The 22,854-nt window shown below is 47.7% G+C and overlaps 1 protein-coding gene and 1 pseudogene across 1 annotated transcript; both read right to left on the bottom strand.

Moving 5' to 3' along the window:
* Positions 1–1,805: 1,805 nt before the first annotated feature.
* Positions 1,806–6,833, bottom strand: LOC119566892 (annotated as a pseudogene).
* A 10,797-nt stretch (positions 6,834–17,630) lies between these two features.
* On the bottom strand, positions 17,631–22,596 carry LOC119566886 (ovomucoid-like). Its single transcript, XM_037905990.2, has 4 exons — positions 22,539–22,596; positions 20,114–20,136; positions 17,952–18,067; positions 17,631–17,712 (listed from the first exon to the last, which is right to left on the bottom strand). The coding sequence occupies exons 1-4, from the start codon at positions 22,594–22,596 to the stop codon at positions 17,631–17,633; spliced, it is 279 nt and encodes a 92-aa protein (XP_037761918.1).
* Between the last annotated feature and the right edge of the window lie 258 nt (positions 22,597–22,854).

Genomic DNA, 22,854 nt, shown 5'->3' with positions numbered 1-22,854 from the left:
AGGTGGATAGAGAGCTGGCTAGATTGTTGGGCTCAACGGGTAGTGATCAATGGCTCTATGTCTAGTTGGCAGCCGTATCAAGTGGAGTGCTCCAAGGGTTGGTCCTGGGGCCGTTTTGTTCAATATCTTCATAAATGATCTGGAGGATGGTGTGGATTGCACCCTCAGCAAGTTTGCAGATGACTCTAAACTGGAGGAGAGGTAGATACCTGGAGGGTAGGGATAGGATACAGAGGGATCTAGACAAATTGGAGGATTGGGCCAAAAGAAATCGGATGAGGTTCAACAAGGACAAGTGCAGAGTCCTGCACTTAGGACGGAAGAATCCAATGCACCGCTACAGACTAGGGACCGAATGACTCGGCAGCAGTTCTGCAGAAAAGGACCTAGGGGTTACAGTGGACGAGAAGCTGGATATGAGTCAACAGTGTGCCCTTGTTGCCAAGAAGCCAATGGCATTTTGGGATGTGTACGTAGGGGCATTGCCTGCAGATGGAGGGACGTGATCGTTCCCCTTTATTCGACATTGGTGAGCGTCATCTGGAGTACTGGGTCCAGTTTTGGCCCCACACTACAAGAAGGACATGGAAAAATTGGAAAACGTCCAGCAGAGGGCAACAAAAATGATTAGGGGACTGGAACGCATGACTTGTGAGGAGAGGCTGAGGGAACTGGGATTGTTTAGTCTACGGAAGAGAAGAATGAGGGGGATTTGATAGCTGCTTTCAAATACCTGAAAGGGGGATCCAAAGAGGATGGCTCTAGACTGTTCTCAGTGATAGCAGATGACAGAACAAGGAGTAATGGTCTCAAGTTGCAGTGGGAGATTTAGGTTGGATATTAGAAAAACTTTTTCACTAGGAGGGTGGTGAAACACTGGAATGCGTTACCTAGGAGGTGGTGGAATCTCCTTCCTTAGAAGTTTTAAGGTCAGGCTTGACAAAGCCCTGGCTGGGATGATTTAATTGGGGCTCGGTCCTGCTTTGAGCAGGGGGTTGGCTAGATGACCTCCTGAGGTCCCTTCCAACCCTGATATTCTATGATTCTAACGATTCTATTAGTCACTGGATGCGGCGCTGGCTTGCAGCAAGTATCAGCACGGTCAGAGATCTGTCAGGCTCCCCCAGGGCAGCCCAGAAGTGAGGCAGCTTCCATGCACGTGAAGAGCCAAATGTGGCAGGTTGTTGGTCTGCTGCACAGGCATCAGCGCAGCTCAGACCCCAGTCAGAGGGACTCTGCAGTCCTCTGTGCGCCATGGAGGAGACGGACAGGCTGGGCAGCTCGTGGGTCTCTGGGGGCAGTATCGGAAGATCAAGGGTTTGTTGGTGTGTAGGGTGTGACGCACAGCATGGATCCACATGCCCACAAGCCCTTTACACCTCCCACCCCGACAAGTAGCCCCCTGGGCTCTGTGTCTGGGTTGGGGATCCTGTATCCTCCCATCCCTTGCTGTTCTCCCAGGTCAAGGCCTTTTACGTGGGCTTTGCTCATGGTCTCATGTTCTGGTCCATGGAAGACTCAGGCCTGGAAGGGAGTCAGACACAGGGAACGTGTCCGGGTTTGTGTATCGATTTATCTTGTAGGAAAAGCCATGGCAGGAGGAGATATAATACTTGCCAGTCTGTGGCTCCCTGAAAGCCTGTGACTGGTTATTGCACTTTGTGTTCTCATTAACTCTGGTCTGTAAGCTGGGAGAGCTCGTGTGAGACATGGGAGAGCAGAGTCCCTCCTTGGAAAGGGGAAAAAAACCCCACAGAGGTCACAAATTCTGCTGAGTTTGCTTTATTGCATAGACAGGTGGGGAGTCAGCGATGCTCTTAGAGGCCTGGAACCGATGGATGAGAGGAGAACGTGACTCCATGCAGGGATCTGCTTGTGGGAACCAAATGCTAAAGCTCTTCTCTTTCCTTGTCCTCATTGTGCGACCTGCATTCTCCATAATGCTCAAAGCAAAGACTTCCAAGGTTTTCACTAGAGGAAAGAGAGAGACACAGAACTCAGGGCTGCAACCTGATGGCCAACGAGAGCAAAGCATCTGTCAAGGCCCCAGTAGGTCAAATTCACCAGAGCTTATTTGCTGACAGGAAAAATTACACTGAGGAAGTCGACCCAGCCTCTGCGAGGTAAGATATGGGCACAGGCAGAGCCTTGAATTCCTCGCGATTGTATTTTAGTTTTTCTTAATGGGCCCTTTATTCTGATACTTACTAGACTGCTCCACAAAAGACACTTTGTTTCCATATGTCTTGCCATCAGTGCCACAGACCGGGTCGTACTCTAAGGTGCAGATTTCCGGAGGCTTTCTTGTACTCACTGCAGAAACCCTACAGAGAACATTAGTATTGCTGTTACAGTTATTGTCTGCATTTCAGTAGTGCCCCGATGCCCCCACTCGCCCATGGGGCTGGGCATTCTCTGAATAGAGAGGAAGGGACGGTCCTGCCCCCCAGAGCTCACAGTACCTAATCCTGTCCCTAGTCTCTACTGACGTTCTGATTAACTGACTTCCCAATTCCCCTCTCGCTGCCAGGAGGAGCCGGGCCCGTCTCCCTGGTGGAAGAGACGTTTCTGAACCCACATCACATGGTGTGTGAGCGAAGGGGCATCTCCGTAGGCATCAGATGCTAATCTGACATTACCCAGGGTACAATCTGGACTGATGAACAGCTGTGTCCCCTCAATTCTCCAGCCTGGGGTGCCTTTTACACTGCTTTGCTATGAAAGCAACCACTCCTGTTCCTACTCCACACAGCTTCCAGCATGTAAATTACTCCGAGCTGTACGGTATGAGTCCTTTGGCAAGCCACTCTTGAATTACACTGCAGGGAAGAGCAGCAAATTTCCAGTCCCAGACTTTCCCCCAGAAGTGTGCATCTTGTACTGCCCAGCACCCTCCTGGACCATATAAGCTCCTATAAAGTCTGTCATTTTATTAATAGAAAATGAAATGCACAAATCCTATTGTCGCAAATGGAGTTTTCCAAACACTTCAATCCAAACACACTGGTTAGATAAAACAAGATTCTTAACTACAGAAAGATAGATTTTAAGTGATTACAAGTAAGGAGGCATCAAAGTCAGAATGGCTACAAGAAAATAAAAGCAAAACACCACTAATGCCTGACTTATCAAGCTAAGTGAATTGAAAGCAAAAGGTCTCTCTCACCAAATGCTTCAGCAGCTTTCTGACTGTCATTTCCACCAGGACCCCTCCCCCAGTCCAGTGTTACTTTCCTTGTCTTTGAGGTGTTGTTGATGTCATGGGCAGAGAGAAAAGGAGTGACTTGGGGGTTTGTTCCCCATTCTTATATTTTTTCCCTCTTCTTTGAGCATCATCTCCAGCTGGGGTTCATGCAACAGAAAGTTTGTGGGGATGGGAACTTCCAGCTGTTCCTTTGCCAACAAGTAATTTCTTGCTCACAGCTTTTTTGCTGCCAAAGAATGGCCCCTTAACCACATGATGGTCCGTTTGATTATGTTGAGACCTGGCTGAGGTGTTAGTTTGTCTTTTGTCTCTGGTTTATGACTGTTTCCCCAGCCTGGGGACATGTCTTATACAGTAGAATCTTATAACTTTACATACAATGGTGCCTCACATACTTAACAGGACAATAATGTTCAGCACATTATGAGTTTTCAAACCATACCTTACACTGCATACTTTGTACAAAATTTATCACAGTCTTCTTAAAGGGTGAACATAGGGTACAGGCTGGTCTAAGAGACGCTCTGAACCTACCTCATATAGAATGTGAGTGAAAGAGCATCTCCACAGGCAGCAGATGCTCATAAATAAAAAACCTCATGCTCTTGTCATACCGTCACCTCCTCTGTTCTGTCTCAGTTGCTCCCTGTGTCTCCCCCAGGCCCATCACAGACTGCCCTGTACAATAGTCTATGGAATCCATCACTCTGACCCATGGCTTACGTCTACTCGGCAAGGACACTCCTGGCTAGCTCAGGTCAGCTGACTTGTGCTCGGGCTGTACAATTGCTGTGTAGACATTCGGCTTGGGCTGGAGCCCGAGCGTTGGTACCTCACGAGGGGGAGGATCCCAGAGCCCGAACATCTACACCGCAATTTTTAGGCCTGCAGCCCAAGCCCCCTAAGCCCATGTCAGCTCAGCCGGTCCAGCCATGGCCAAGCCTGGATCTTTTGTTCCAGTGTAGATGTACCCGGGATTCTCAGCCCCAGAGATTCACTCTCCCCTGGCTGGGCACGAGGTAGACTCTGCTTCTGCTTTGAGTCATGAGTTCTAGCATGTTTCTAACCCAGAGATCATGGTCCCTGTGATGTTACAAGCCAGAGACTGGGGAAAGTGATTATTAATGAACAGGGAGAGTTCGACTTACCTTACCAGCCTGGCCAGCAGCATCTGGAACAAAACATACAGACAGAATGAGACTGTTTCAGATTCTCTCTCCCATCCTGGTGCTGGGGTTATTGATGTCCCGAGTTCTGACCAAGTCTCTCTCTTTTACTTTTATACAGAGCCTTTTCAAATGTTCTGGTATGGGGCTGTGCCACTAGGGATGTCAGCTCTTGTATATCTGTATTAACCTAATTGACGTCGCAAAGGAGGAACGGAGGAAGAGGCAAACATTCTTGGGACGTTCCAGAGTGATCCTACTCTAGACAGGTGTCTCCTCTACAGGATCTCACCCTCACCTTTGGGGGAGGCTGGGGAGTTTCCTACTTTTCCAGGAACTTCTGAGAAGATATCAGTGCTATTTGTTTTAACCCTTCTCCTTCTGGATGAAGGGTAACATTGTATCTACTCACTCAATTCAGTGAAAGGGTTCAGAAAACATTCATGTTGTCAGCAAGACTTAATCATAAAAATGCAAAGAACTTTCTTTCTTTCTTTCTTTGGAGTTTCATGGGGATCAGTTCAACCATAGAGCGGGATCATGCTTGTCTTAAGCCACCTATAATAAAACAACACCCACATGTTGATCTCCTCTTTAGCTTTTGAAACACAGGCCCCTGCCACTTGAGCCTAAGGACTAGCTCTGTTAGCTGCCAGCTCCATAATACCCTGATGTTCTTTCAAAGCTACATCCAGCCAACAGAGGCCAAGAAACATTCATTGACACCAGTGGTAGCAGGATTGGACCCAAAACTATCCACAACAAAGTGGTTAATGGCTTTGCTTTCAAAAGCCTGTTACGGAGTCCTGCAACCTAGAGCAATAGGGATTGAATTGTGCCTCGGTGCCTTCAGGAGCAGCCTGCTTTGTCTCTCTCTGTGTTTTGGGTTCTTGTGTGTTAGGGTTCTGGATTCTGAGAAATCATGTCATAGTACATTACAACATCCAGAAAGAGAGTTTTACATTTTACTCTAACATCCGTTTGGATGGTGTGACCATAACACTGCACACTCTGCCACGGACCCTGTCTGGTCCGTTCATTGACACTGTCTGAAAAAGACCAGAACACTAAAGGTTGTGTCTCAGCAGCTATTTTGCAGGATCCAGGATCTCACGGGCATCCATAAAAACCTCAGCAGCTTTTGACTCTCTCGCTCCGTATCCGATGAAGTGAGCTGTAGCTCACGAAAGCTTATGCTCAAATAAATTGGTTAGTGTCTAAGGTGCCACAAGTCCTCCTGTTCTTTTTGGAATACAGACTAACGCGGCAGCTACTCTGTAACCTCCATTATTTGAGTGTGTCTTCAGAGTTAAGCCATAGCACAGAATTACATCAACAATGACTCAATTCTAATGAGACGTTTCATTCTGAACAGGTCTGACTCTGTTTGTTAATGAAACTCTATCCAATTGACTAAGATATCAGCCCCCCAAGTGAAGATGATCTGTATTAAGGAGCTATGGATAACGGGATCATCCAGCATTACAAGGTAGGGATTTAACCCCAAAAAAGCAAATGTTTGGAGAGGATCTAAATCCTCCGCTTTCTACTTTGGCAATGCCATAGATCTTGTCATGCTAATAAAGTATCGTTGAATTGAATTAATTCAGGCCATAAAGCAACTCCTACGTAATACAAGGTAAGAAGAAATTTTTCCTGTGGGAAGCTTCCCTCAGAACTGCTGAGGGCCTTGTACATCACTCTAAATACACTGGCACAGGCTAGTGTTGGAAACAGAGATTGGGTAGAAGGGTGCCTGGTCTGATCCAGGGTGGGAATTTTTGACTCCTGATGGTAGGGTAAGTAGATAAAAATTGTGAAAAATTGGGGGGAAGGGAGGGGAAATAGGCGCCTATAGAAGAAAAAGCCCCAAATATTGGGAGTGTCCCTATAAAGTCGGTACATCTGGTCACCCTACCTAATGGCCTCTTTGTGGAGTTTCATAATAAACAATGACAGGAATTAAAATTATTTAGGCAACTAGATCAAGAATTTTACTGCCAACCAACCCCCTTGTCCCCAACAAAATAATCAGAAAACAACCAGAACCGTGGATGAGAAGAAATTCAAAAAGAAAGGGGATTCCATGGATGTTTGTTTTCTAGTGGCTGTGAATCTTTTGAGCTGCCTCGTTTCTGGCAGAGTCAGTGAGACCCCAACCCAGAGAGAAGCCCGGGAACAGCCCTTCCGAGCTCTGGGATCCGTGCAGGGAGGTCAGCGCTCCTGGAATCAGCCTGCTGCTCAGTGTCCAGGCTGTGCAGTGGCATCTCAGAAATAAACCAGCTGCTCCTGGAATCAGGCACTGTGGGGGTGTGCGAACCCCTATATAGATGAGAGTGAGGCTGGCCCCATCCTTTCGGGTATAGGGCAGGGCTCAGCACAGGCTACAGCCAAAGTGACTCACCTGAGTAGAAGCAGCAAAGTGCCAGAGCGAAGAGCAGAACGGCCCCTGTTATCTTCATGGCGGACGTGGCTGTCTGGTCTGCAGTGGGCTCTTGGTGCTCTGCTCCCTCAGTAAACCTCCCACACAGAGCCCCACTATATATAGGGTGTCGGAGAACCCACCTTCATTGTGACTCACCCTAAATAGTCACTCACAACTCCGGCAACCGGAAGCAAAGCTCTCAGTGGGAATGCCAAGCTGTGAACAATGTTTCCTCCACAACAAGTTTCCAGGATAAGTTGGAGGAAAAGTCACACCCTTGATTTGGTGAATAATGGAGTAGTTATGTGGGCTGAGTGCTCAGCATGGCGCACGTGGGCACCCAAACCTGGACATTCCTGATTGTCAGGACTGTGAGCGTGGAACATATTCGTCACGCTGCACGTTAAAGGCACCGAGCCAGCAAAGCACCTGACAGTTACCATGTTACCAGCCTCTTTCGGCCAGACTCTGCAGTCGGTCCCCACAGCAGGGGGAAAGCTGAGCGTAAGCGACGGTCCTGCTGTCCCGATCTTGCACGTATTCTGCCCGGAGCCGGTGCCTGGCCTAGTTTAGAGGAGCTAGAGGGCAGGTCTAACTCAAATATAAAGAACCTCGTGTTCTTGTGATACCATCCCCTCTCTCGTTCCATCTCTGAGTTGCTCCCGGTGCCTCCCACAGGCCCATCACAGATGGTGTCCTGTCCAATAGTGCATGGAATCCATCAGTCTGACCACAGGGATTCGCTCTCCCCTCATTAGGGCCTGGGGTACAATCTGCTCCCACATTGCCTCATGAGTTCCAGCATGTTTCTAACCCGGAGGTCCTGGTCTCCATGATGCTACATACCAGAGACTGGGGCAAGTGACAATTCATTCACAGTGAGAGTTCGACTCACCCATGACCCTGGCCGACAGCATCTGGAACAAAACACAGACACAAAGGACACAATGTCAGAGAGAAACCAGCTAAAAACAGTCATCTCTGCCTAGGACACGGATGCAGATTGCTAACCAGCAACTGGGCCATGGGAAGGAGTCCTGCACCCTCATCCAATTGCTGTGACAAATAGAAACATGGAGAGTAATGCACCCACAGTCTGACCTGAAATCATAGAATCATAGAAAATTAGGGTTGGAAGAGACCTCAGGAGGTCAACTAGTCCAACCCCCGAATAGCATCACTGGGCCTACAATTAATTGCAGGTGCGATTGTTTGTAGTTCCCAGACTGGAGTTTGGTTAAAAGCCCATAATGGCTCCTCAGTAACATCTTTCCAAAGGAAATGCTGTTTCTGCCATGAGCCACTTCCCTGGCTTAATCCTGACACCCAAACGTCCGTAGCTGGTGCTGAGATGCTTTTTAACAGTCGAGCCGTGCTGAAGGTTAGAGGGTCAGACACAGAGCTCTGTACAGGCTGCAGCAAAAGTTACTCCCCCTGAAAGCTGGGAGGAGCCCCAGAGCAAGGAACACAACGACAGCTGCTGTCTTCAGGGTGGAAGTGGTTCGTGGGTCTGCTGGAGTCTGTTGGTGCTGAGCTCTGCAGATGATCTCACAGTGCAGCCCAAGGGAGGAGATCTCATATATGTAGACAAGAGGTTGGGTTCTCTCTCCACTTGGATTATGAAATCCCTGTCGAAATGGTCACTGACGCTACAAACCAATACAGTGATTGGTCATTCCCGATTCCTAATTCATCATGTCTGGCTGGTCGTCCAAGCCAAATGGACATTTGGTGCCCCCTGATTCGTTGGTTGAAACTTTTGCAAAAGGAGGATTGCGTGTGCCAATTAACACATAACAAATGCTTTTCTTATGAGCGACACTCGTCATTGTCACATGAGCACAGGTGTTGGCATGAAGAAGAGCAGTTCACCAACCCTAATGTTAACAATCCCACATTACCGGATGCTCGTAAGTAGGGCAAGAATGTGTCTGTATCAAATACTCTTTGGGGACTGCAATAAATATTCGTGGGGAAAGGTTAAACTGCCCTGACACACATGGGTGAATTCAGCGTAAGCCTTTGTAAATCTTGACGCACCTGCAGAGGAAGGCAGATTAGTTACTTCAGGTGCGTCCGGGCTCTGCAGGTTGCTGAGAACCGCCACCTTGCGTCCCCGTCACATTCCTCTTTGCTGTCCCGCACCAGAAACCAGCATACTCCAGGGTCCGTGCGCCCTGTCCCTCGCGCACTGCCAGCCCCTTTACCATTCAAGCCCCTGCCAGTCTGTTGGTACCAGCAGCTGGGAAATTCGATCTGGGCCAGGAGGGAGGGGAAGTGGCCACGTGGCACCAGCGTGCAGCCAGTCGCCCCGTGTCCATATGTTAATGGGCACAGGCAGAGCTCCCTCGGGGCAGCCCCGAACGAAGGCAGCAGAGAGGTCTGCTGGGATCCAGAGGGGCGGGACAAGCAGTGGCTGGGCTGCATGGGGCAGGAAGGCAGGACAGAGCCCGTGCGGCGGGACCCCTCCGCCCCTTGTGCACCACGGAGGTCGTGGCTGGGTTCAGCGTACAGGTCTCTGCAGCGGGGATCGGGGGGGTGCGGGGTCGCGGTGGGCTATGGCAAAGTGGGACACCACATGGCCCCAGTGCTGCTGCGGGGGGAAGCGTGGGATGTTCCCTTCTCTGCTCCCAAACGCAGGAGCAGCTGGGAAGCGGGTAACTGTCTGGGTGCACCGGGCCCTGCTTCTGGGCTGGGGATTCCCCCCTCCCCTCTGCCCCAGGCAAAGCCCTTGAACTCTGGCTTCGCTCTTGGCTTCAGACTTGCACCATTGAAAATACTGGTATGAGCCTGCTGACTCGTCACTGGGCCCCGCGACAGCCTCTTTCATCTCTGAACAACAAGACTGGGAGTTGCTGAACGCTGCAATAATCAGCAAGAAATACCCCTGGCAAATATAGGAGAGTGCTGCTTAGTATTATCATTATTAAATATAGTAATATCGGGTGTGGTGGGGGGAGTCTCAGAGTCTGAGAGGAGATGGGTGCAGAACACGTACCTGGTGTTTGCAGGTGGATTTCTCTGAAAGGAAAGCAGATGGCGGGAGGAGGAGGAGGTACAATAATACGTGGGGCCTGTCGTGCCTGGTCCTGCTATTGCACTTTCTATTCTCTGTCCACGCCGCAGAATAACTCTCTCCTACGAGCGAGGTGACCTTGGAGAGCAGCGTCCACTCCTTGGCAAGGGGAAATACAGACAGGGAAAGAATTCAGCTGTGTGTATTTTATTGACCAAGCAGACAGAGAGACAGGAATGCTGTAGGGGCTCCAGAATGGAGGATGAGCAGAGAACTTGTCTCCATCAGGGATCTGTTGGTGGAAAGTGAAAGCAAAATGGATTCAGCTTCCTCTCAGCACTTGGTCCCAGGGAGAATTCAGCATTCTCTGCCGTGCTCAAAGCCAAGATTCCCGCCCCTCGCCCTGCCATGCAGAACTGACTCAGAGCTGGAATCTTCGAGGGCAGAGAGGTTAAAACATCTGCAAAGGTCCCCATTACAGGAATGAATTGACGCTGCGCTCTTGGGCCTACCTGTGAGAGGTGAGAGTCAGACAGTTGCTCTCCGGGCTAAAGATAGGCCAGAAACACTCTGACGAAATGGTTTTCAATAAGGAAATATACGTGAAATTTCATTTTGGAAAAAGAAATGGGAAAAGTGCGATCGACACTGTCAAAATGATGAGTTCTGATTTTTCATTGAGAAGTGACTTTCCAGTTCGAAACTTCCTTTATTTCATAACCACATATTTTAAAACAGCTTTTTGAAAAGGTCAAAATCAAAATGAAACATTTGGAAATTATAGAAACGAAACAAATTGTTCCTTGGGTCTAAATACTGGTGTGAATGGGCGTGAACCTGAGTTCCTGACCAACCTTCTGTTTCCTCTTGTGTTTTATTGATGGGCTAGTTACTCCTGCACTGACACGACTGCTTTACAAAAGCCACTTTTCCCTCTTCTGTTCCCTCTCTGAGTAGCTCCCTGTGGCTCATCCAGTCCTGTCCCAGACTGTGCTGGGTGTACAATACCACGGAATCTGTTACTCTGACCACCCAGAGTGCCTGGCTATGTCCACAGTGCAAGTGGAGCTGTGATTGCAGCTCGGTAGGCATACGCAGCTACCCTTAGTAGAGCTAGCATGCAGACAATAATGGGGAATACGTGGAGGCCCAGGCTTCAGCAGGGCTAGCAACATGAGGACGTCTTAGAGGGCGAAGAGCCATGTCCCTCTCCCTCCAGAGTTTGGATTTAAGCTCGCAGTCTCCTTGCAATTCACCATGCTGCAAGTCTGACTTTAACATAAGGACATAAGAATGGCCATAGTGGGTCAGACGAAAGGTCCATCTAGCCCAGTATCCTGTCTTCCGACAGTGGCCAATGCCAGGGGCCCCTGAGGAATGAACAGAACAGGGAATCATCATTATCCAGCAAATGCCATTCTGCTCTGTCCTACAGCGTGACAAAGCTACCTGGACCAGCCGGCTTTCACAGAACCAGTACATTCATTTAGGAAAAAAGCATTAGAGGGAAAAACCCATAATAAAAAAAGCCAGTCTGGGTGTCCCCAGCTTCCACATGGAGACCATGGCAGAGTCCAGTCCATCAAACCCTTCCAGCAGGCGTTTGCCCTCTTGGTTATAGTCTCATCTCAGTCTGAGAATCAAAACAGGGTCCCTGAGTCATAAGAACATAAGAACAGGCTCACTGGTCAGACCAAAGGTCCATCTAGCCCAGTATTCTGTCTGCCAACAGTGGCCAATGCCAGGTGCCCCAGAGGGAATGAACAGAACAGGGAATCATCAAGTGATCCACCCCTGTCACCCAATCCCAGCTTCTGGCAAACAGAGGTTGGGGACACCATCTCTGTACATCCTCCTATCCTCCATGACCTATCTTCCATGAATTTATCTCATTCTTTTTTGAACCTTGTTATCGTCTTGGCCTTCACAACATTCTCTGGCAAGGAGTTCCACAGGTTGACTGAACATTGTGTGAAAAAATACTTCCTTTGGTTTGTTTTAAACCTGCTGCCTCTTAATTTCATTTGGTGACCCCTAGTTCTTGTGTTATGAGAAGGAGTATAACACTTCTTTATTTACTTTCTCCACACCAGTTTTGATTTTATAGACCTCTATCATATCCCCCCTTAGTTGTCTTTTTTCCAAGCTGAAAAGTCCCAGTCTTATTAATCTCTCCTTATATGGCAGACGCTCCATACCCGTAATAATTTTTGTTGCCCTTTTCTGAACCTTTTCCAAGTCCAATATATCTTTTTTGAGATGGGGCGAACACATCTGCACGCAGTATTCAAGATGTGGGAGTACCATGCATTTATGTAGAAGCAACATGGTATTTTCTGTCTTATTATCTATCCCTTTCCTAATGATTCCCAGCATTCTGTTTGCTGTTTTGACGGCCGCTGCACACTGAGTGGATGTTTTCAGAGAACTCTCCACAATGACTCCAAGCTCTCTTTCTTGAGTGGTAACAGCTAATTTAGACCCATCATTTTATATGTATAGTTGGGATGATGTTTTCCAATGTGCACTGCTTTGCATTTATCAACGTTGAATCTCATCTGCCATTTTGTTGCCAAGTCACTCAGTTTTGTGAGATTCTTTTGTAGCTCTTCACAGTCTGCCTGGGATTGAACTATCTTGAGTAGTTTTGTATCATCTGCAAATTTTGCCACCTTCACTGTTATCCCTTTTCCCAGGTCATTTATGAACATGTTGAATAGGACTGGCCCCAGTACAGACCCCTGGGGGACACCACTGTTCACCTCTCTCCATTCTGAGAACTGACCATTTACTCCTACCCTTTGTTTCCTATCTTTTAAACCAGTTACCAATCCATGAGAGAACCTTCTCTCTTATCCCATGACTGCTTACTTTGCTTAATAGCCTCTGGCGAGAGACCTTGTCAAAGGTTTTCTGAAAATCTAAGTACACTATATCCACTGGATCCCCCTTGTCCAAATGCTTGTTGACCCCCTCAAAGAGCTCTAGTAGATTGGTGAGGCATGATTTCCCTTTAAAAAACCATGTTGACTCTTCCCCAAGAAATTATGTTTCATCTCTGTGTCTGACAATTTTGTTCTTTACTATAGTTTCAACCAGTTTGCCCGCTACTGAAGTCAGGCTCACTGGCCTGTAATTGCTGGGGTTACCTCTGGAGCCCTTTTAAAAAATTGGCCCCACATTAACTAACCTCCAGCCATTTGGCACAGAAGCTGATTGACATGATAGGTTAGAGACTACAGTTAGTAGTCCTGCAATTTCACATTTGAGTTCCTTCAGAACTCTTGGGTGAATCCCACCTGGTCCTGGTGACTTATTACTCTTTAATTTATCAATTTGTTCCAAAACCTCCTCTGATGACACCTCAGTCTGGGACAGTTCCTCAGATTTGTCACCTAAAAAGAGTGCTCAGGTTTAGGAATCTCCCTCACACCCTCAGCCGTGAAGACTGATGCAAAGAATTCATTTAGTTTCTCCACAATGGCCTTATCGTCCTTGAGTGCTCCTTTAGCACCTTGATGGTCCAGTTGCCCCACTGGTTGTTTAGCAGGCTTCCTGCTTCTGATGTAATTAAAAAAAATGTTTGCTATTACTTGTTGAGTCTTTGGCTAGCTGTTCCTCAAATTCTTTTTTGGCCCTTCCTAATTATATTTTTATACTTCATTTGCCAGAGTTTATGCTCCTTTCTATTTTCCTCACTAGGATTTAACTTCCACTTTTCGTAGGATGCCTTTTTTGCCTCTCACTGCTTCTCTTACTTTGTTGTTTCGCCATGGCGGCTCTTTTTCAGTTCTCTTACTATGTTTTTGAATTTGGGGTATACATTTAAGTTGAGCCTCTATTATGGTCTCTTTAAAAAGTTTCCATGCAGCTTGCAGGGATTGTACTTTTGGTGCTGTACCCTTTAATTTCTGTTTAACTAACCTCCTCGTTTTTGTGTCGTTCCCCTTTCTGAAACTAAATGCTACTGGGTTGGGCCGCTGTGGTGTTTTCCCTGCCACAGGGATGTTAAATTTAATTATATTATGGTCACTATTACCAAGCGGTCCAGCTATAGTCACCTCTTGGACCTGATCCTGTGCTCCACTTTGGACTATATCAAGAATTACCTCTCCTCTTGTGGGTTCCAGGACTAGCTGCTCCAAGAAGCAGTCATTTAAGGTGTCAAGAAACTTTCTCTCTGCATCCCGTCCTGAGGTGACATGAACCCAGTCAATATGGGATAGTTGAAATCCTCGATTATTATTAAGTTTTTAATTTTAATAGCCTCTCTAATCTCCCTGAGCATTTCACAGTCACTATCACCATCCTGGTCAGGGGGTCGGTAATATATCCCTACTGGTATATTCTTATCATTCCAGCATGGAATTACTATCCAGAGAGATTCTATGGCACAGTTTGGTTCATTTAAGATTTTTACTTCATTTGATTCTCCACTTTCTTTCACATACAGTGCCGCTCCCCCACCAGCATGACCTGTTCTGTCCTTCCGATGTATTTTGTACCCTGGTATTACTGTGTCCCAGCGATTATCCTCAATCCACCAGGTTTCTGTGATGCCTGTTATATCAATAGCCTCATTTAATAAGAGGCGCTCTAGTTCACCCATCTTATTATTGGTATATAAGCACTTTTAAAACGTGTCGCTTTTTAGCTGTCTCCCGTTGCATGATGTAATTAAATGAGACGTTTTTCATTTGACTGTTTCTCCTCAGATCCTACCTGTACTTTATCATCTTCCATCCTCTCCTCCTTACTAGGACATAGACAATCTCCATTAGTAGATCCTGCCCTAAGGGATGTCTCTGTCCCAACCATGTGCTCCTCCGCACCTCTGGGCTTTCCCCCAGCCCTTAGTTTTAAAACTGCTCAACGACCTTTTTAATTTTAAGTGGCAGCAATCTGGTTCCAATCTGGTTTAGGTGGAGCCCATCCTTCCTGTATAGATTCCCCCTTTCCCAAGAGTCATTTCGGGCTGCCCCTTTATACCAACCTCCCCGTTCTTTGTCTCCGACGTCTCCCTGCCCCAGACTCTCCTGAGTTCAGGATCCTGACACAAGGAAGAAAGGAAAGCAGCAGAATACGGACCCTGGACTTCAGAAAAGCAGACTTTGACTCCCTCAGGGAACTGATGGGCAAGATCCCCTCGGAGAATAACATGAGGGGGAAAGGAGTCCAGGAGAGCTGGCTGTATTTTAAAGAATCCTTATTGAGGTTACAGGGACGAACCATCCCGATGTGTAGAAAGAATAGTAAATATGGGAGGCAACCAGCTTGGCTTAAGAGTGAAATCCTTGCTGATCTTAAATACAAAAAAGAAGCTTACAAGAAGTGGAAGATTGGACAAATGACCAGGGAGGAGTATAAAAATATTGCTTGGGCATGCAGGAGTGATATCAGGAAGGCCAAATCACACCTGGAGTTGCAGCTAGCAAGAGATGTTAAGAGTAACAAGAAGGGTTTCTTCAGGTATGTTAGCAACGAGAAGAACGTCAAGGGAAGTGTGGGCCCCTTATTGAATGAGGGAGGCAACCTAGTGACAGAGGATGTGGAAAAAGCTAATGTATTCCATGCTTTTTTTGCCTCTGTCTTCACGACCAAGGTCAGCTCCCAGACTACTGCACTGGGCAGCACAGCATGGGGAGGAGGTGACCAGCCTTCTGTGGAGAAAGAAGTGGTTCGGGACTATTTAGAAAAGCTGGACGAGCACAGGTCCATGGGGCTGGATGCGCTGCATCCGAGAGTGCTAAAGGAGTTGGGGAATGTGATTGCAGAGCCATTGGCCATTATCTTTGAAAACTCATGGCGATCGGGGGAAGTCCCGGACGACTGGAAAAAGGCTCTCACTGTCTCCCACAGTATGCTTGCCAGCAAGTTAAAGAAGTATGGGCTGGATGAATGGACTATAAGGTGGATAGAGAGCTGGCTAGATTGTTGGGCTCAACGGGTAGTGATCAATGGCTCCATGTCTAGTTGGCAGCCGGTATCAAGTGGAGTGCTCCAAGGATTGGTCCTGGGGCCGGTTTTGTTCAATATCTTCATAAATGATCTGGAGGATGGTGTGGATTGCACCCTCAGCAAGTTTGCAGATGACTCTAAACTGGGAGGAGAGGTAGATACGCTGGAGGGTAGGGATAGGATACAGAGGGATCTAGACAAATTGGAGGATTGGGCCAAAAGAAATCTGATGAGGTTCAACAAGGACAAGTGCAGAGTCCTGCACTTAGGACGGAAGAACCCCATGCACCGCTACAGACTAGGGACTGAATGACTCGGCAGCAGTTCTGCAGAAAAGGACCTAGGGGTTACAGTGGACGAGAAGCTGGATATGAGTCAACAGTGTGCCCTTGTTGCCAAGAAGGCCAATGGCATTTTGGGATGTGTACGTAGGGGCATTGCCAGCAGATTGAGTGATGTGACCGTTCCCCTCTATTCGACATTGGTGAGGCATCATCTGGAGTACTGGGTCCAGTTTTGGGCCCCACACTACAAGAAGGACATGGAAAAATTGGAAAGCGTCCAGCAGAGGGCAACAAAAATGATTAGGGGACTGGAACGCATGACTTATGAGGAGAGGCTGAGGGAACTGGGGATGTTTAGTCTACGGAAGAGAAGAATGAGGGGGGATTTGATAGCTGCTTTCAAATACCTGAAAGGGGGATCCAAGGAGGATGGCTTTAGACTGTTCTCAGTGGTAGCAGATGACAGAACAAGGAGTAATGGTCTCAAGTTGCAGTGGGGGAGATTTAGGTTGGATATTAGGAAAAAACTTTTTCACTAGGTGGGTGGTGAAACACTGGAATGCGTTACCTAGGGAGGTGGTGGAATCTCCTTCCTTAGAAGTTTTAAGGTCAGGCTTGACAAAGCCCTGGCTGGGATGATTTAATTGGGGCTCGGTCCTGCTTTGAGCAGGGGGTTGGACTAGATGACCTCCTGAGGTCCCTTCCAACCCTGATATTCTATGATTCTATGATTCTATGAGTCACTGGGATGCGGCGCTGGCTTGCAGCAAGTATCAGCACGGTCAGAGATCTGTCAGGCTCCCCCAGGTCAGCCCAGAAGTGAGGCAGCTTCCATGCACATGAAGAGCCAAATGTGGCAGGTTGTTGGTCTGCTGCACAGGGCATCAGCGCAGCTCAGACCCCAGTCAGAGGGACTCTGCAGTCCTCTGTGCGCCATGGAGGAGACGGACAGGCTGGGCAGCTCGTGGGTCTCTGGGGGGCAGTATCGGAAGGATCAGGGGTTTGTTGGTGTGTAGGGTGTGACGCACAGCATGGATCCACATGCCCACAAGCCCTTTACACCTCCCACCCCGACAAGTAGCCCCCTGGGCTCTATGTCTGGGTTGGGGATCCTGTATCCTCCCATCCCTTGCTGTTCTCCCAGGTCAAGGCCTTTTACGTGAGCTCTGCTCATGGTCTCATGTTCTGGTCCATGGAGAAGACTCAGGCCTGGAAGGGAGTCAGACACAGGGAACGTGTCCGGGGTTTGTGTATCGATTTATCTTGTAGGAAAAGCCATGGCAGGAGGAGATATAATACTTGCCAGTCTGTGGCTCCCTTAAAGCCTGTGACTGGTTATTGCACTTTGTGTTCTCATTAACTCTGGTCTGTAAGCTGGGGAGAGCTCGTGTGAGACACGGGAGAGCAGAGTCCCTCCTTGGAAAGGGGAAAAAAACCCCACAGAGGTCACAAATTCTGCTGAGTTTGCTTTATTGCATAGACAGGTGGGGAGTCAGCGATGCTCTTAGAGGTCTGGAACCGATGGATGAGAGGAGAACGTGACTCCATGCAGGGATCTGCTTGTGGGAACCAAATGCTAAAGCTCTTCTCTTTCCTTGTCCTCATTGTGCGACCTGCATTCTCCATAATGCTCAAAGCAAAGACTTCCAAGGTTTTCACTAGAGGAAAGAGAGAGACACAGAACTCAGGGCTGCAACCTGATGGCCAACGAGAGCAAAGCATCTGTCAAGGCCCCAGTAGGTCAAATTCACCAGAGCTTATTTGCTGACAGGAAAAATTACACTGAGGAAGTCGACCCAGCCTCTGCGAGGTAAAGATATGGGCGCAGGCAGAGCCTTGAATTACCTCGCGATTGTATTTTAGTTTTTGTTAATGGGCCCTTTATTCTGATACTTACTAGACTCCTCCACAAAAGACACATTTGTTTCCATATGTCTTGCCATCAGTGCCACAGACCGGGTCGTACTGTAAGGTGCACATTTCCGGAGGCTTCTTGTACTCACTGCAGAAACCCTACAGAGAACATTAGTATTGCTGTTACAGTTATTGTCTGCATTTCAGTAGTGCCCCGATGCCCCCACTCGCCCATGGGGCTGGGCACTCTCTGAATAGAGAGGAAGGGACGGTCCTGCCCCCCAGAGCTCACAGTACCTGATCCTGTCCCTAGTCTCTACTGACGTTCTGATTAACTGACTTCCCAATTCCCCTCTCGCTGCCAGGAGGAGCCGGGCCCGTCTCCCTGGTGGAAGAGACGTTTCTGAACCCACATCACATGGTGTGTGAGCGAAGGGGCATCTCCGTAGGCATCAGTTGCTAATCTGACATTACCCAGGGTACAATCTGGACTGATGAACAGCTGTGTCCCCTCAATTCTCCAGCCTGGGGTGCCTTTTACACTGCTTTGCTATGAAAGCAACCACTCCTGTTCCTACTCACACACAGCTTCCAGCATGTAAATTACTCCGAGCTGTACGGTATGAGTCCTTTGGCAAGCCACTCTTGAATTACACTGCAGGGGAAGAGCAGCAAATTTCCAGTCCCAGACTTTCCCTCAGAAGTGTGCATCTTGTATTGCCCAGCACCCTCCTGGACCATATAAGCTCCTATAAAGTCTGTCATTTTATTAATAGAAAATGAAATGCACAAATCCTATTGTCGCAAATGGAGTTTTCCAAACACTTCAATCCAAACACACTGGTTTAGATTAAACAAGATTCTTAACTACAGAAAGATAGATTTTAAGTGATTACAAGTAAGAAGGCATCAAAGTCAGAACTGGCTACAAGAAAATAAAAGCAAAACACCACTAATGCCTGACTTATCAAGCTAAGTGAATTCAAAGCAAAAGGTCTCTCTCACCAAATGCTTCAGCAGGCTTTCTGACTGTCATTTCCACCAGGACCCCTCCCCCAGTCCAGTGTTACTTTCCTTGTCTTTGAGGTGTTGTTGATGTCATGGGCAGAGAGAAAGGGAGGAGTGACTTGGGGAGTTTGTTCCCCATGTTTATATTTTTCCCTCCTCTTTGAGCATCATTTCCAGCTGGGGTTCATGCAACAGAAAGTTTGTGGGGATGGGAACTTCCAGCTGTTCCTTTGCCAACAAGTAAATTTCTCGCTCACGGCTTTTTTGCTGCCAAAAAATGGCCCCTTAACCACGTGATGGTCCGTTTGATTATGTTGAGACCTGGCTGAGGTGTTAGTTTGTCTTTTGTCTCTGGTTTATGACTGTTTCCCCAGCCTGGGGACATGTCTTATACAGTAGAATCTTATAACTTTACATACAATGGTGCCTCACATACTTAACAGGACAATAATGTTCAGCACATTATGAGTTTCCAAACCATACCTTACACTGCATACTTTGTACAAAATTTATCACAGTCTTCTTAAAGGGGTGAACATACGGGTACAGGCTGGTCTAAGAGACGCTTCTGAACCTACCTCATATAGAATGTGAGTGAAAGAGCATCTCCACAGGCAGCAGATGCTCATAAATAAAAAACCTCATGCTCTTGTCATACTGTCACCTCCTCTGTTCTGTCTCAGTTGCTCCCTGTGTCTCCCCCAGGCCCATCACAGACTGCCCTGTACAACAGTCTATGGAATCCATCACTCTGACCCCATGGCTTACGTCTACTCGGCAATGAGACACTCCTGGCTAGCTCAGGTCAGCTGACTTGGGCTCGGGCTGTACAATTGCTGTGTAGACATTCGGGCTTGGGCTGGAGCCCGAGCGTTGGTACCTCACGAGGGGGAGGATCCCAGAGCCCGAACATCTACACCGCAATTTTTAGGCCTGCAGCCCAAGCCCCCTGAGCCCATGTCAGCTCAGCCGGTCCAGCCATGGCCAAGCCCTGGATCTTTTGTTCCAGTGTAGATGTACCCGGGATTCTCAGCCCCAGAGATTCACTCTCCCCTGGCTGGGCACGAGGTAGACTCTGCTTCTGCTTTGAGTCATGAGTTCTAGCATGTTTCTAACCCAGAGATCATGGTCCCTGTGATGTTACAAGCCAGAGACTGGGGAAAGTGATTATTAATGAACAGGGAGAGTTCGACTTACCTTACCAGCCTGGCCAGCAGCATCTGGAACAAAACATACAGACAGAATGAGACTGTTTCAGATTCTCTCTCCCATCCTGGTGCTGGGGTTATTGATGTCCCGAGTTCTGACCAAGTCTCTCCCTTTACTTTTATACAGAGCCTTTTCAAATGTTCTGGTATGGGGCTGTGCCACTAGGGATGTCAGCTCTTGTATATCTGTATTAACCTAATTGACGTCGCAAAGGAGGAACGGAGGAAGAGGCAAACATTCTTGGGACATTCCAGAGTGATCCTACTCTAGACAGGTGTCTCCTCTACAGGATCTCACCCTCACCTTTGGGGGAGGCTGGGGAGTTTCCTACTTTTCCAGGAACTTCTGAGAAGATATCAGTGCTATTTGTTTTAACCCTTCTCCTTCTGGATGAAGGGTAACATTGTATCTACTCACTCAATTCAGTGAAAGGGTTCAGAAAACATTCATGTTGTCAGCAAGACTTAATCATAAAAATGCAAAGAACTTTCTTTCTTTCTTTCTTTGGAGTTTCATGGGGGATCAGTTCAACCATAGAGCGGGATCATGCTTGTCTTAAGCCACCTATAATAAAACAACACCCACATGTTGATCTCCTCTTTAGCTTTTGAAACACAGGCCCCTGCCACTTGAGCCTAAGGACTAGCTCTGTTAGCTGCCAGCTCCATAATACCCTGATGTTCTTTCAAAGCTACATCCAGCCAACAGAGGCCAAGAAACATTCATTGACACCAGTGGTAGCAGGATTGGACCCAAAACTATCCACAACAAAAGTGGTTAATGGCTTTGCTTTCAAAAGCCTGTTACGGAGTCCTGCAACCTAGAGCAATAGGGATTGAATTGTGCCTCGGTGCCTTCAGGAGCAGCCTGCTTTGTCTCTCTCTGTGTTTTGGGTTCTTGTGTGTTAGGGTTCTGGATTCTGAGAAATCATGTCATAGTACATTACAACATCCAGAAAGAGAGTTTTACATTTTACTCTAACATCCGTTTGGATGGTGTGACCATAACACTGCACACTCTGCCACGGACCCTGTCTGGTCCGTTCATTGACACTGTCTGAAAAAGACCAGAACACTAAAGGTTGTGTCTCAGCAGCTATTTTGCAGGATCCAGGATCTCACGGGCATCCATAAAAACCTCAGCAGCTTTTGACTCTCTCGCTCCGTATCCGATGAAGTGAGCTGTAGCTCACGAAAGCTTATGCTCAAATAAATTGGTTAGTGTCTAAGGTGCCACAAGTCCTCCTGTTCTTTTTGGAATACAGACTAACGCGGCAGCTACTCTGTAACCTCCATTATTTGAGTGTGTCTTCAGAGTTAAGCCATAGCACAGAATTACATCAACAATGACTCAATTCTAATGAGACGTTTCATTCTGAACAGGTCTGACTCTGTTTGTTAATGAAACTCTATCCAATTGACTAAGATATCAGCCCCCCAAGTGAAGATTATCTGTATTAAGGAGCTATGGATAACGGGATCATCCAGCATTACAAGGTAGGGATTTAACCCCAAAAAAGCAAATGTTTGGAGAGGATCTAAATCCTCCGCTTTCTACTTTGGCAATGCCATAGATCTTGTCATGCTAATAAAGTATCGTTGAATTGAATTAATTCAGGCCATAAAGCAACTCCTACGTAATACAAGGTAAGAAGAAATTTTTCCTGTGGGAAGCTTCCCTCAGAACTGCTGAGGGCCTTGTACATCACTCTAAATACACTGGCACAGGCTAGTGTTGGAAACAGAGATTGGGTAGAAGGGTGCCTGGTCTGATCCAGGGTGGGAATTTTTGACTCCTGATGGTAGGGTAAGTAGATAAAAATTGTGAAAAATTGGGGGGAAGGGGAGGGGAAATAGGCGCCTATAGAAGAAAAAGCCCCAAATATTGGGAGTGTCCCTATAAAGTCGGTACATCTGGTCACCCTACCTAATGGCCTCTTTGTGGAGTTTCATAATAAACAATGACAGGAATTAAAATTATTTAGGCAACTAGATCAAGAATTTTACTGCCAACCAACCCCCTTGTCCCCAACAAAATAATCAGAAAACAACCAGAACCGTGGATGAGAAGAAATTCAAAAAGAAAGGGGATTCCATGGATGTTTGTTTTCTAGTGGCTGTGAATCTTTTGAGCTGCCTCAGTTTCTGGCAGAGTCAGTGAGACCCCAACCCAGAGAGAAGCCCGGGAACAGCCCTTCCGAGCTCTGGGATCCGTGCAGGGAGGTCAGCGCTCCTGGAATCAGCCTGCTGCTCAGTGTCCAGGCTGTGCAGTGGCATCTCAGAAATAAACCAGCTGCTCCTGGAATCAGGCACTGTGGGGGTGTGCGAACCCCTATATAGATGAGAGTGAGGCTGGCCCCATCCTTTCGGGTATAGGGCAGGGCTCAGCACAGGCTACAGCCAAAGTGACTCACCTGAGTAGAAGCAGCAAAGTGCCAGAGCGAAGAGCAGAACGGCCCCTGTTATCTTCATGGCGGACGTGGCTGTCTGGTCTGCAGTGGGCTCTTGGTGCTCTGCTCCCTCAGTAAACCTCCCACACAGAGCCCCACTATATATAGGGTGTCGGAGAACCCACCTTCATTGTGACTCACCCTAAATAGTCACTCACAACTCCGGCAACCGGAAGCAAAGCTCTCAGTGGGAATGCCAAGCTGTGAACAATGTTTCCTCCACAACAAGTTTCCAGGATAAGTTGGAGGAAAAGTCACACCCTTGATTTGGTGAATAATG

Source organism: Chelonia mydas, chromosome 8 (assembly GCF_015237465.2).
Source record: "Chelonia mydas isolate rCheMyd1 chromosome 8, rCheMyd1.pri.v2, whole genome shotgun sequence".
NCBI classification, from domain to species: Eukaryota; Metazoa; Chordata; order Testudines; family Cheloniidae; genus Chelonia; species Chelonia mydas.
This window is presented reverse-complemented; position numbering and strand designations above follow the sequence as displayed.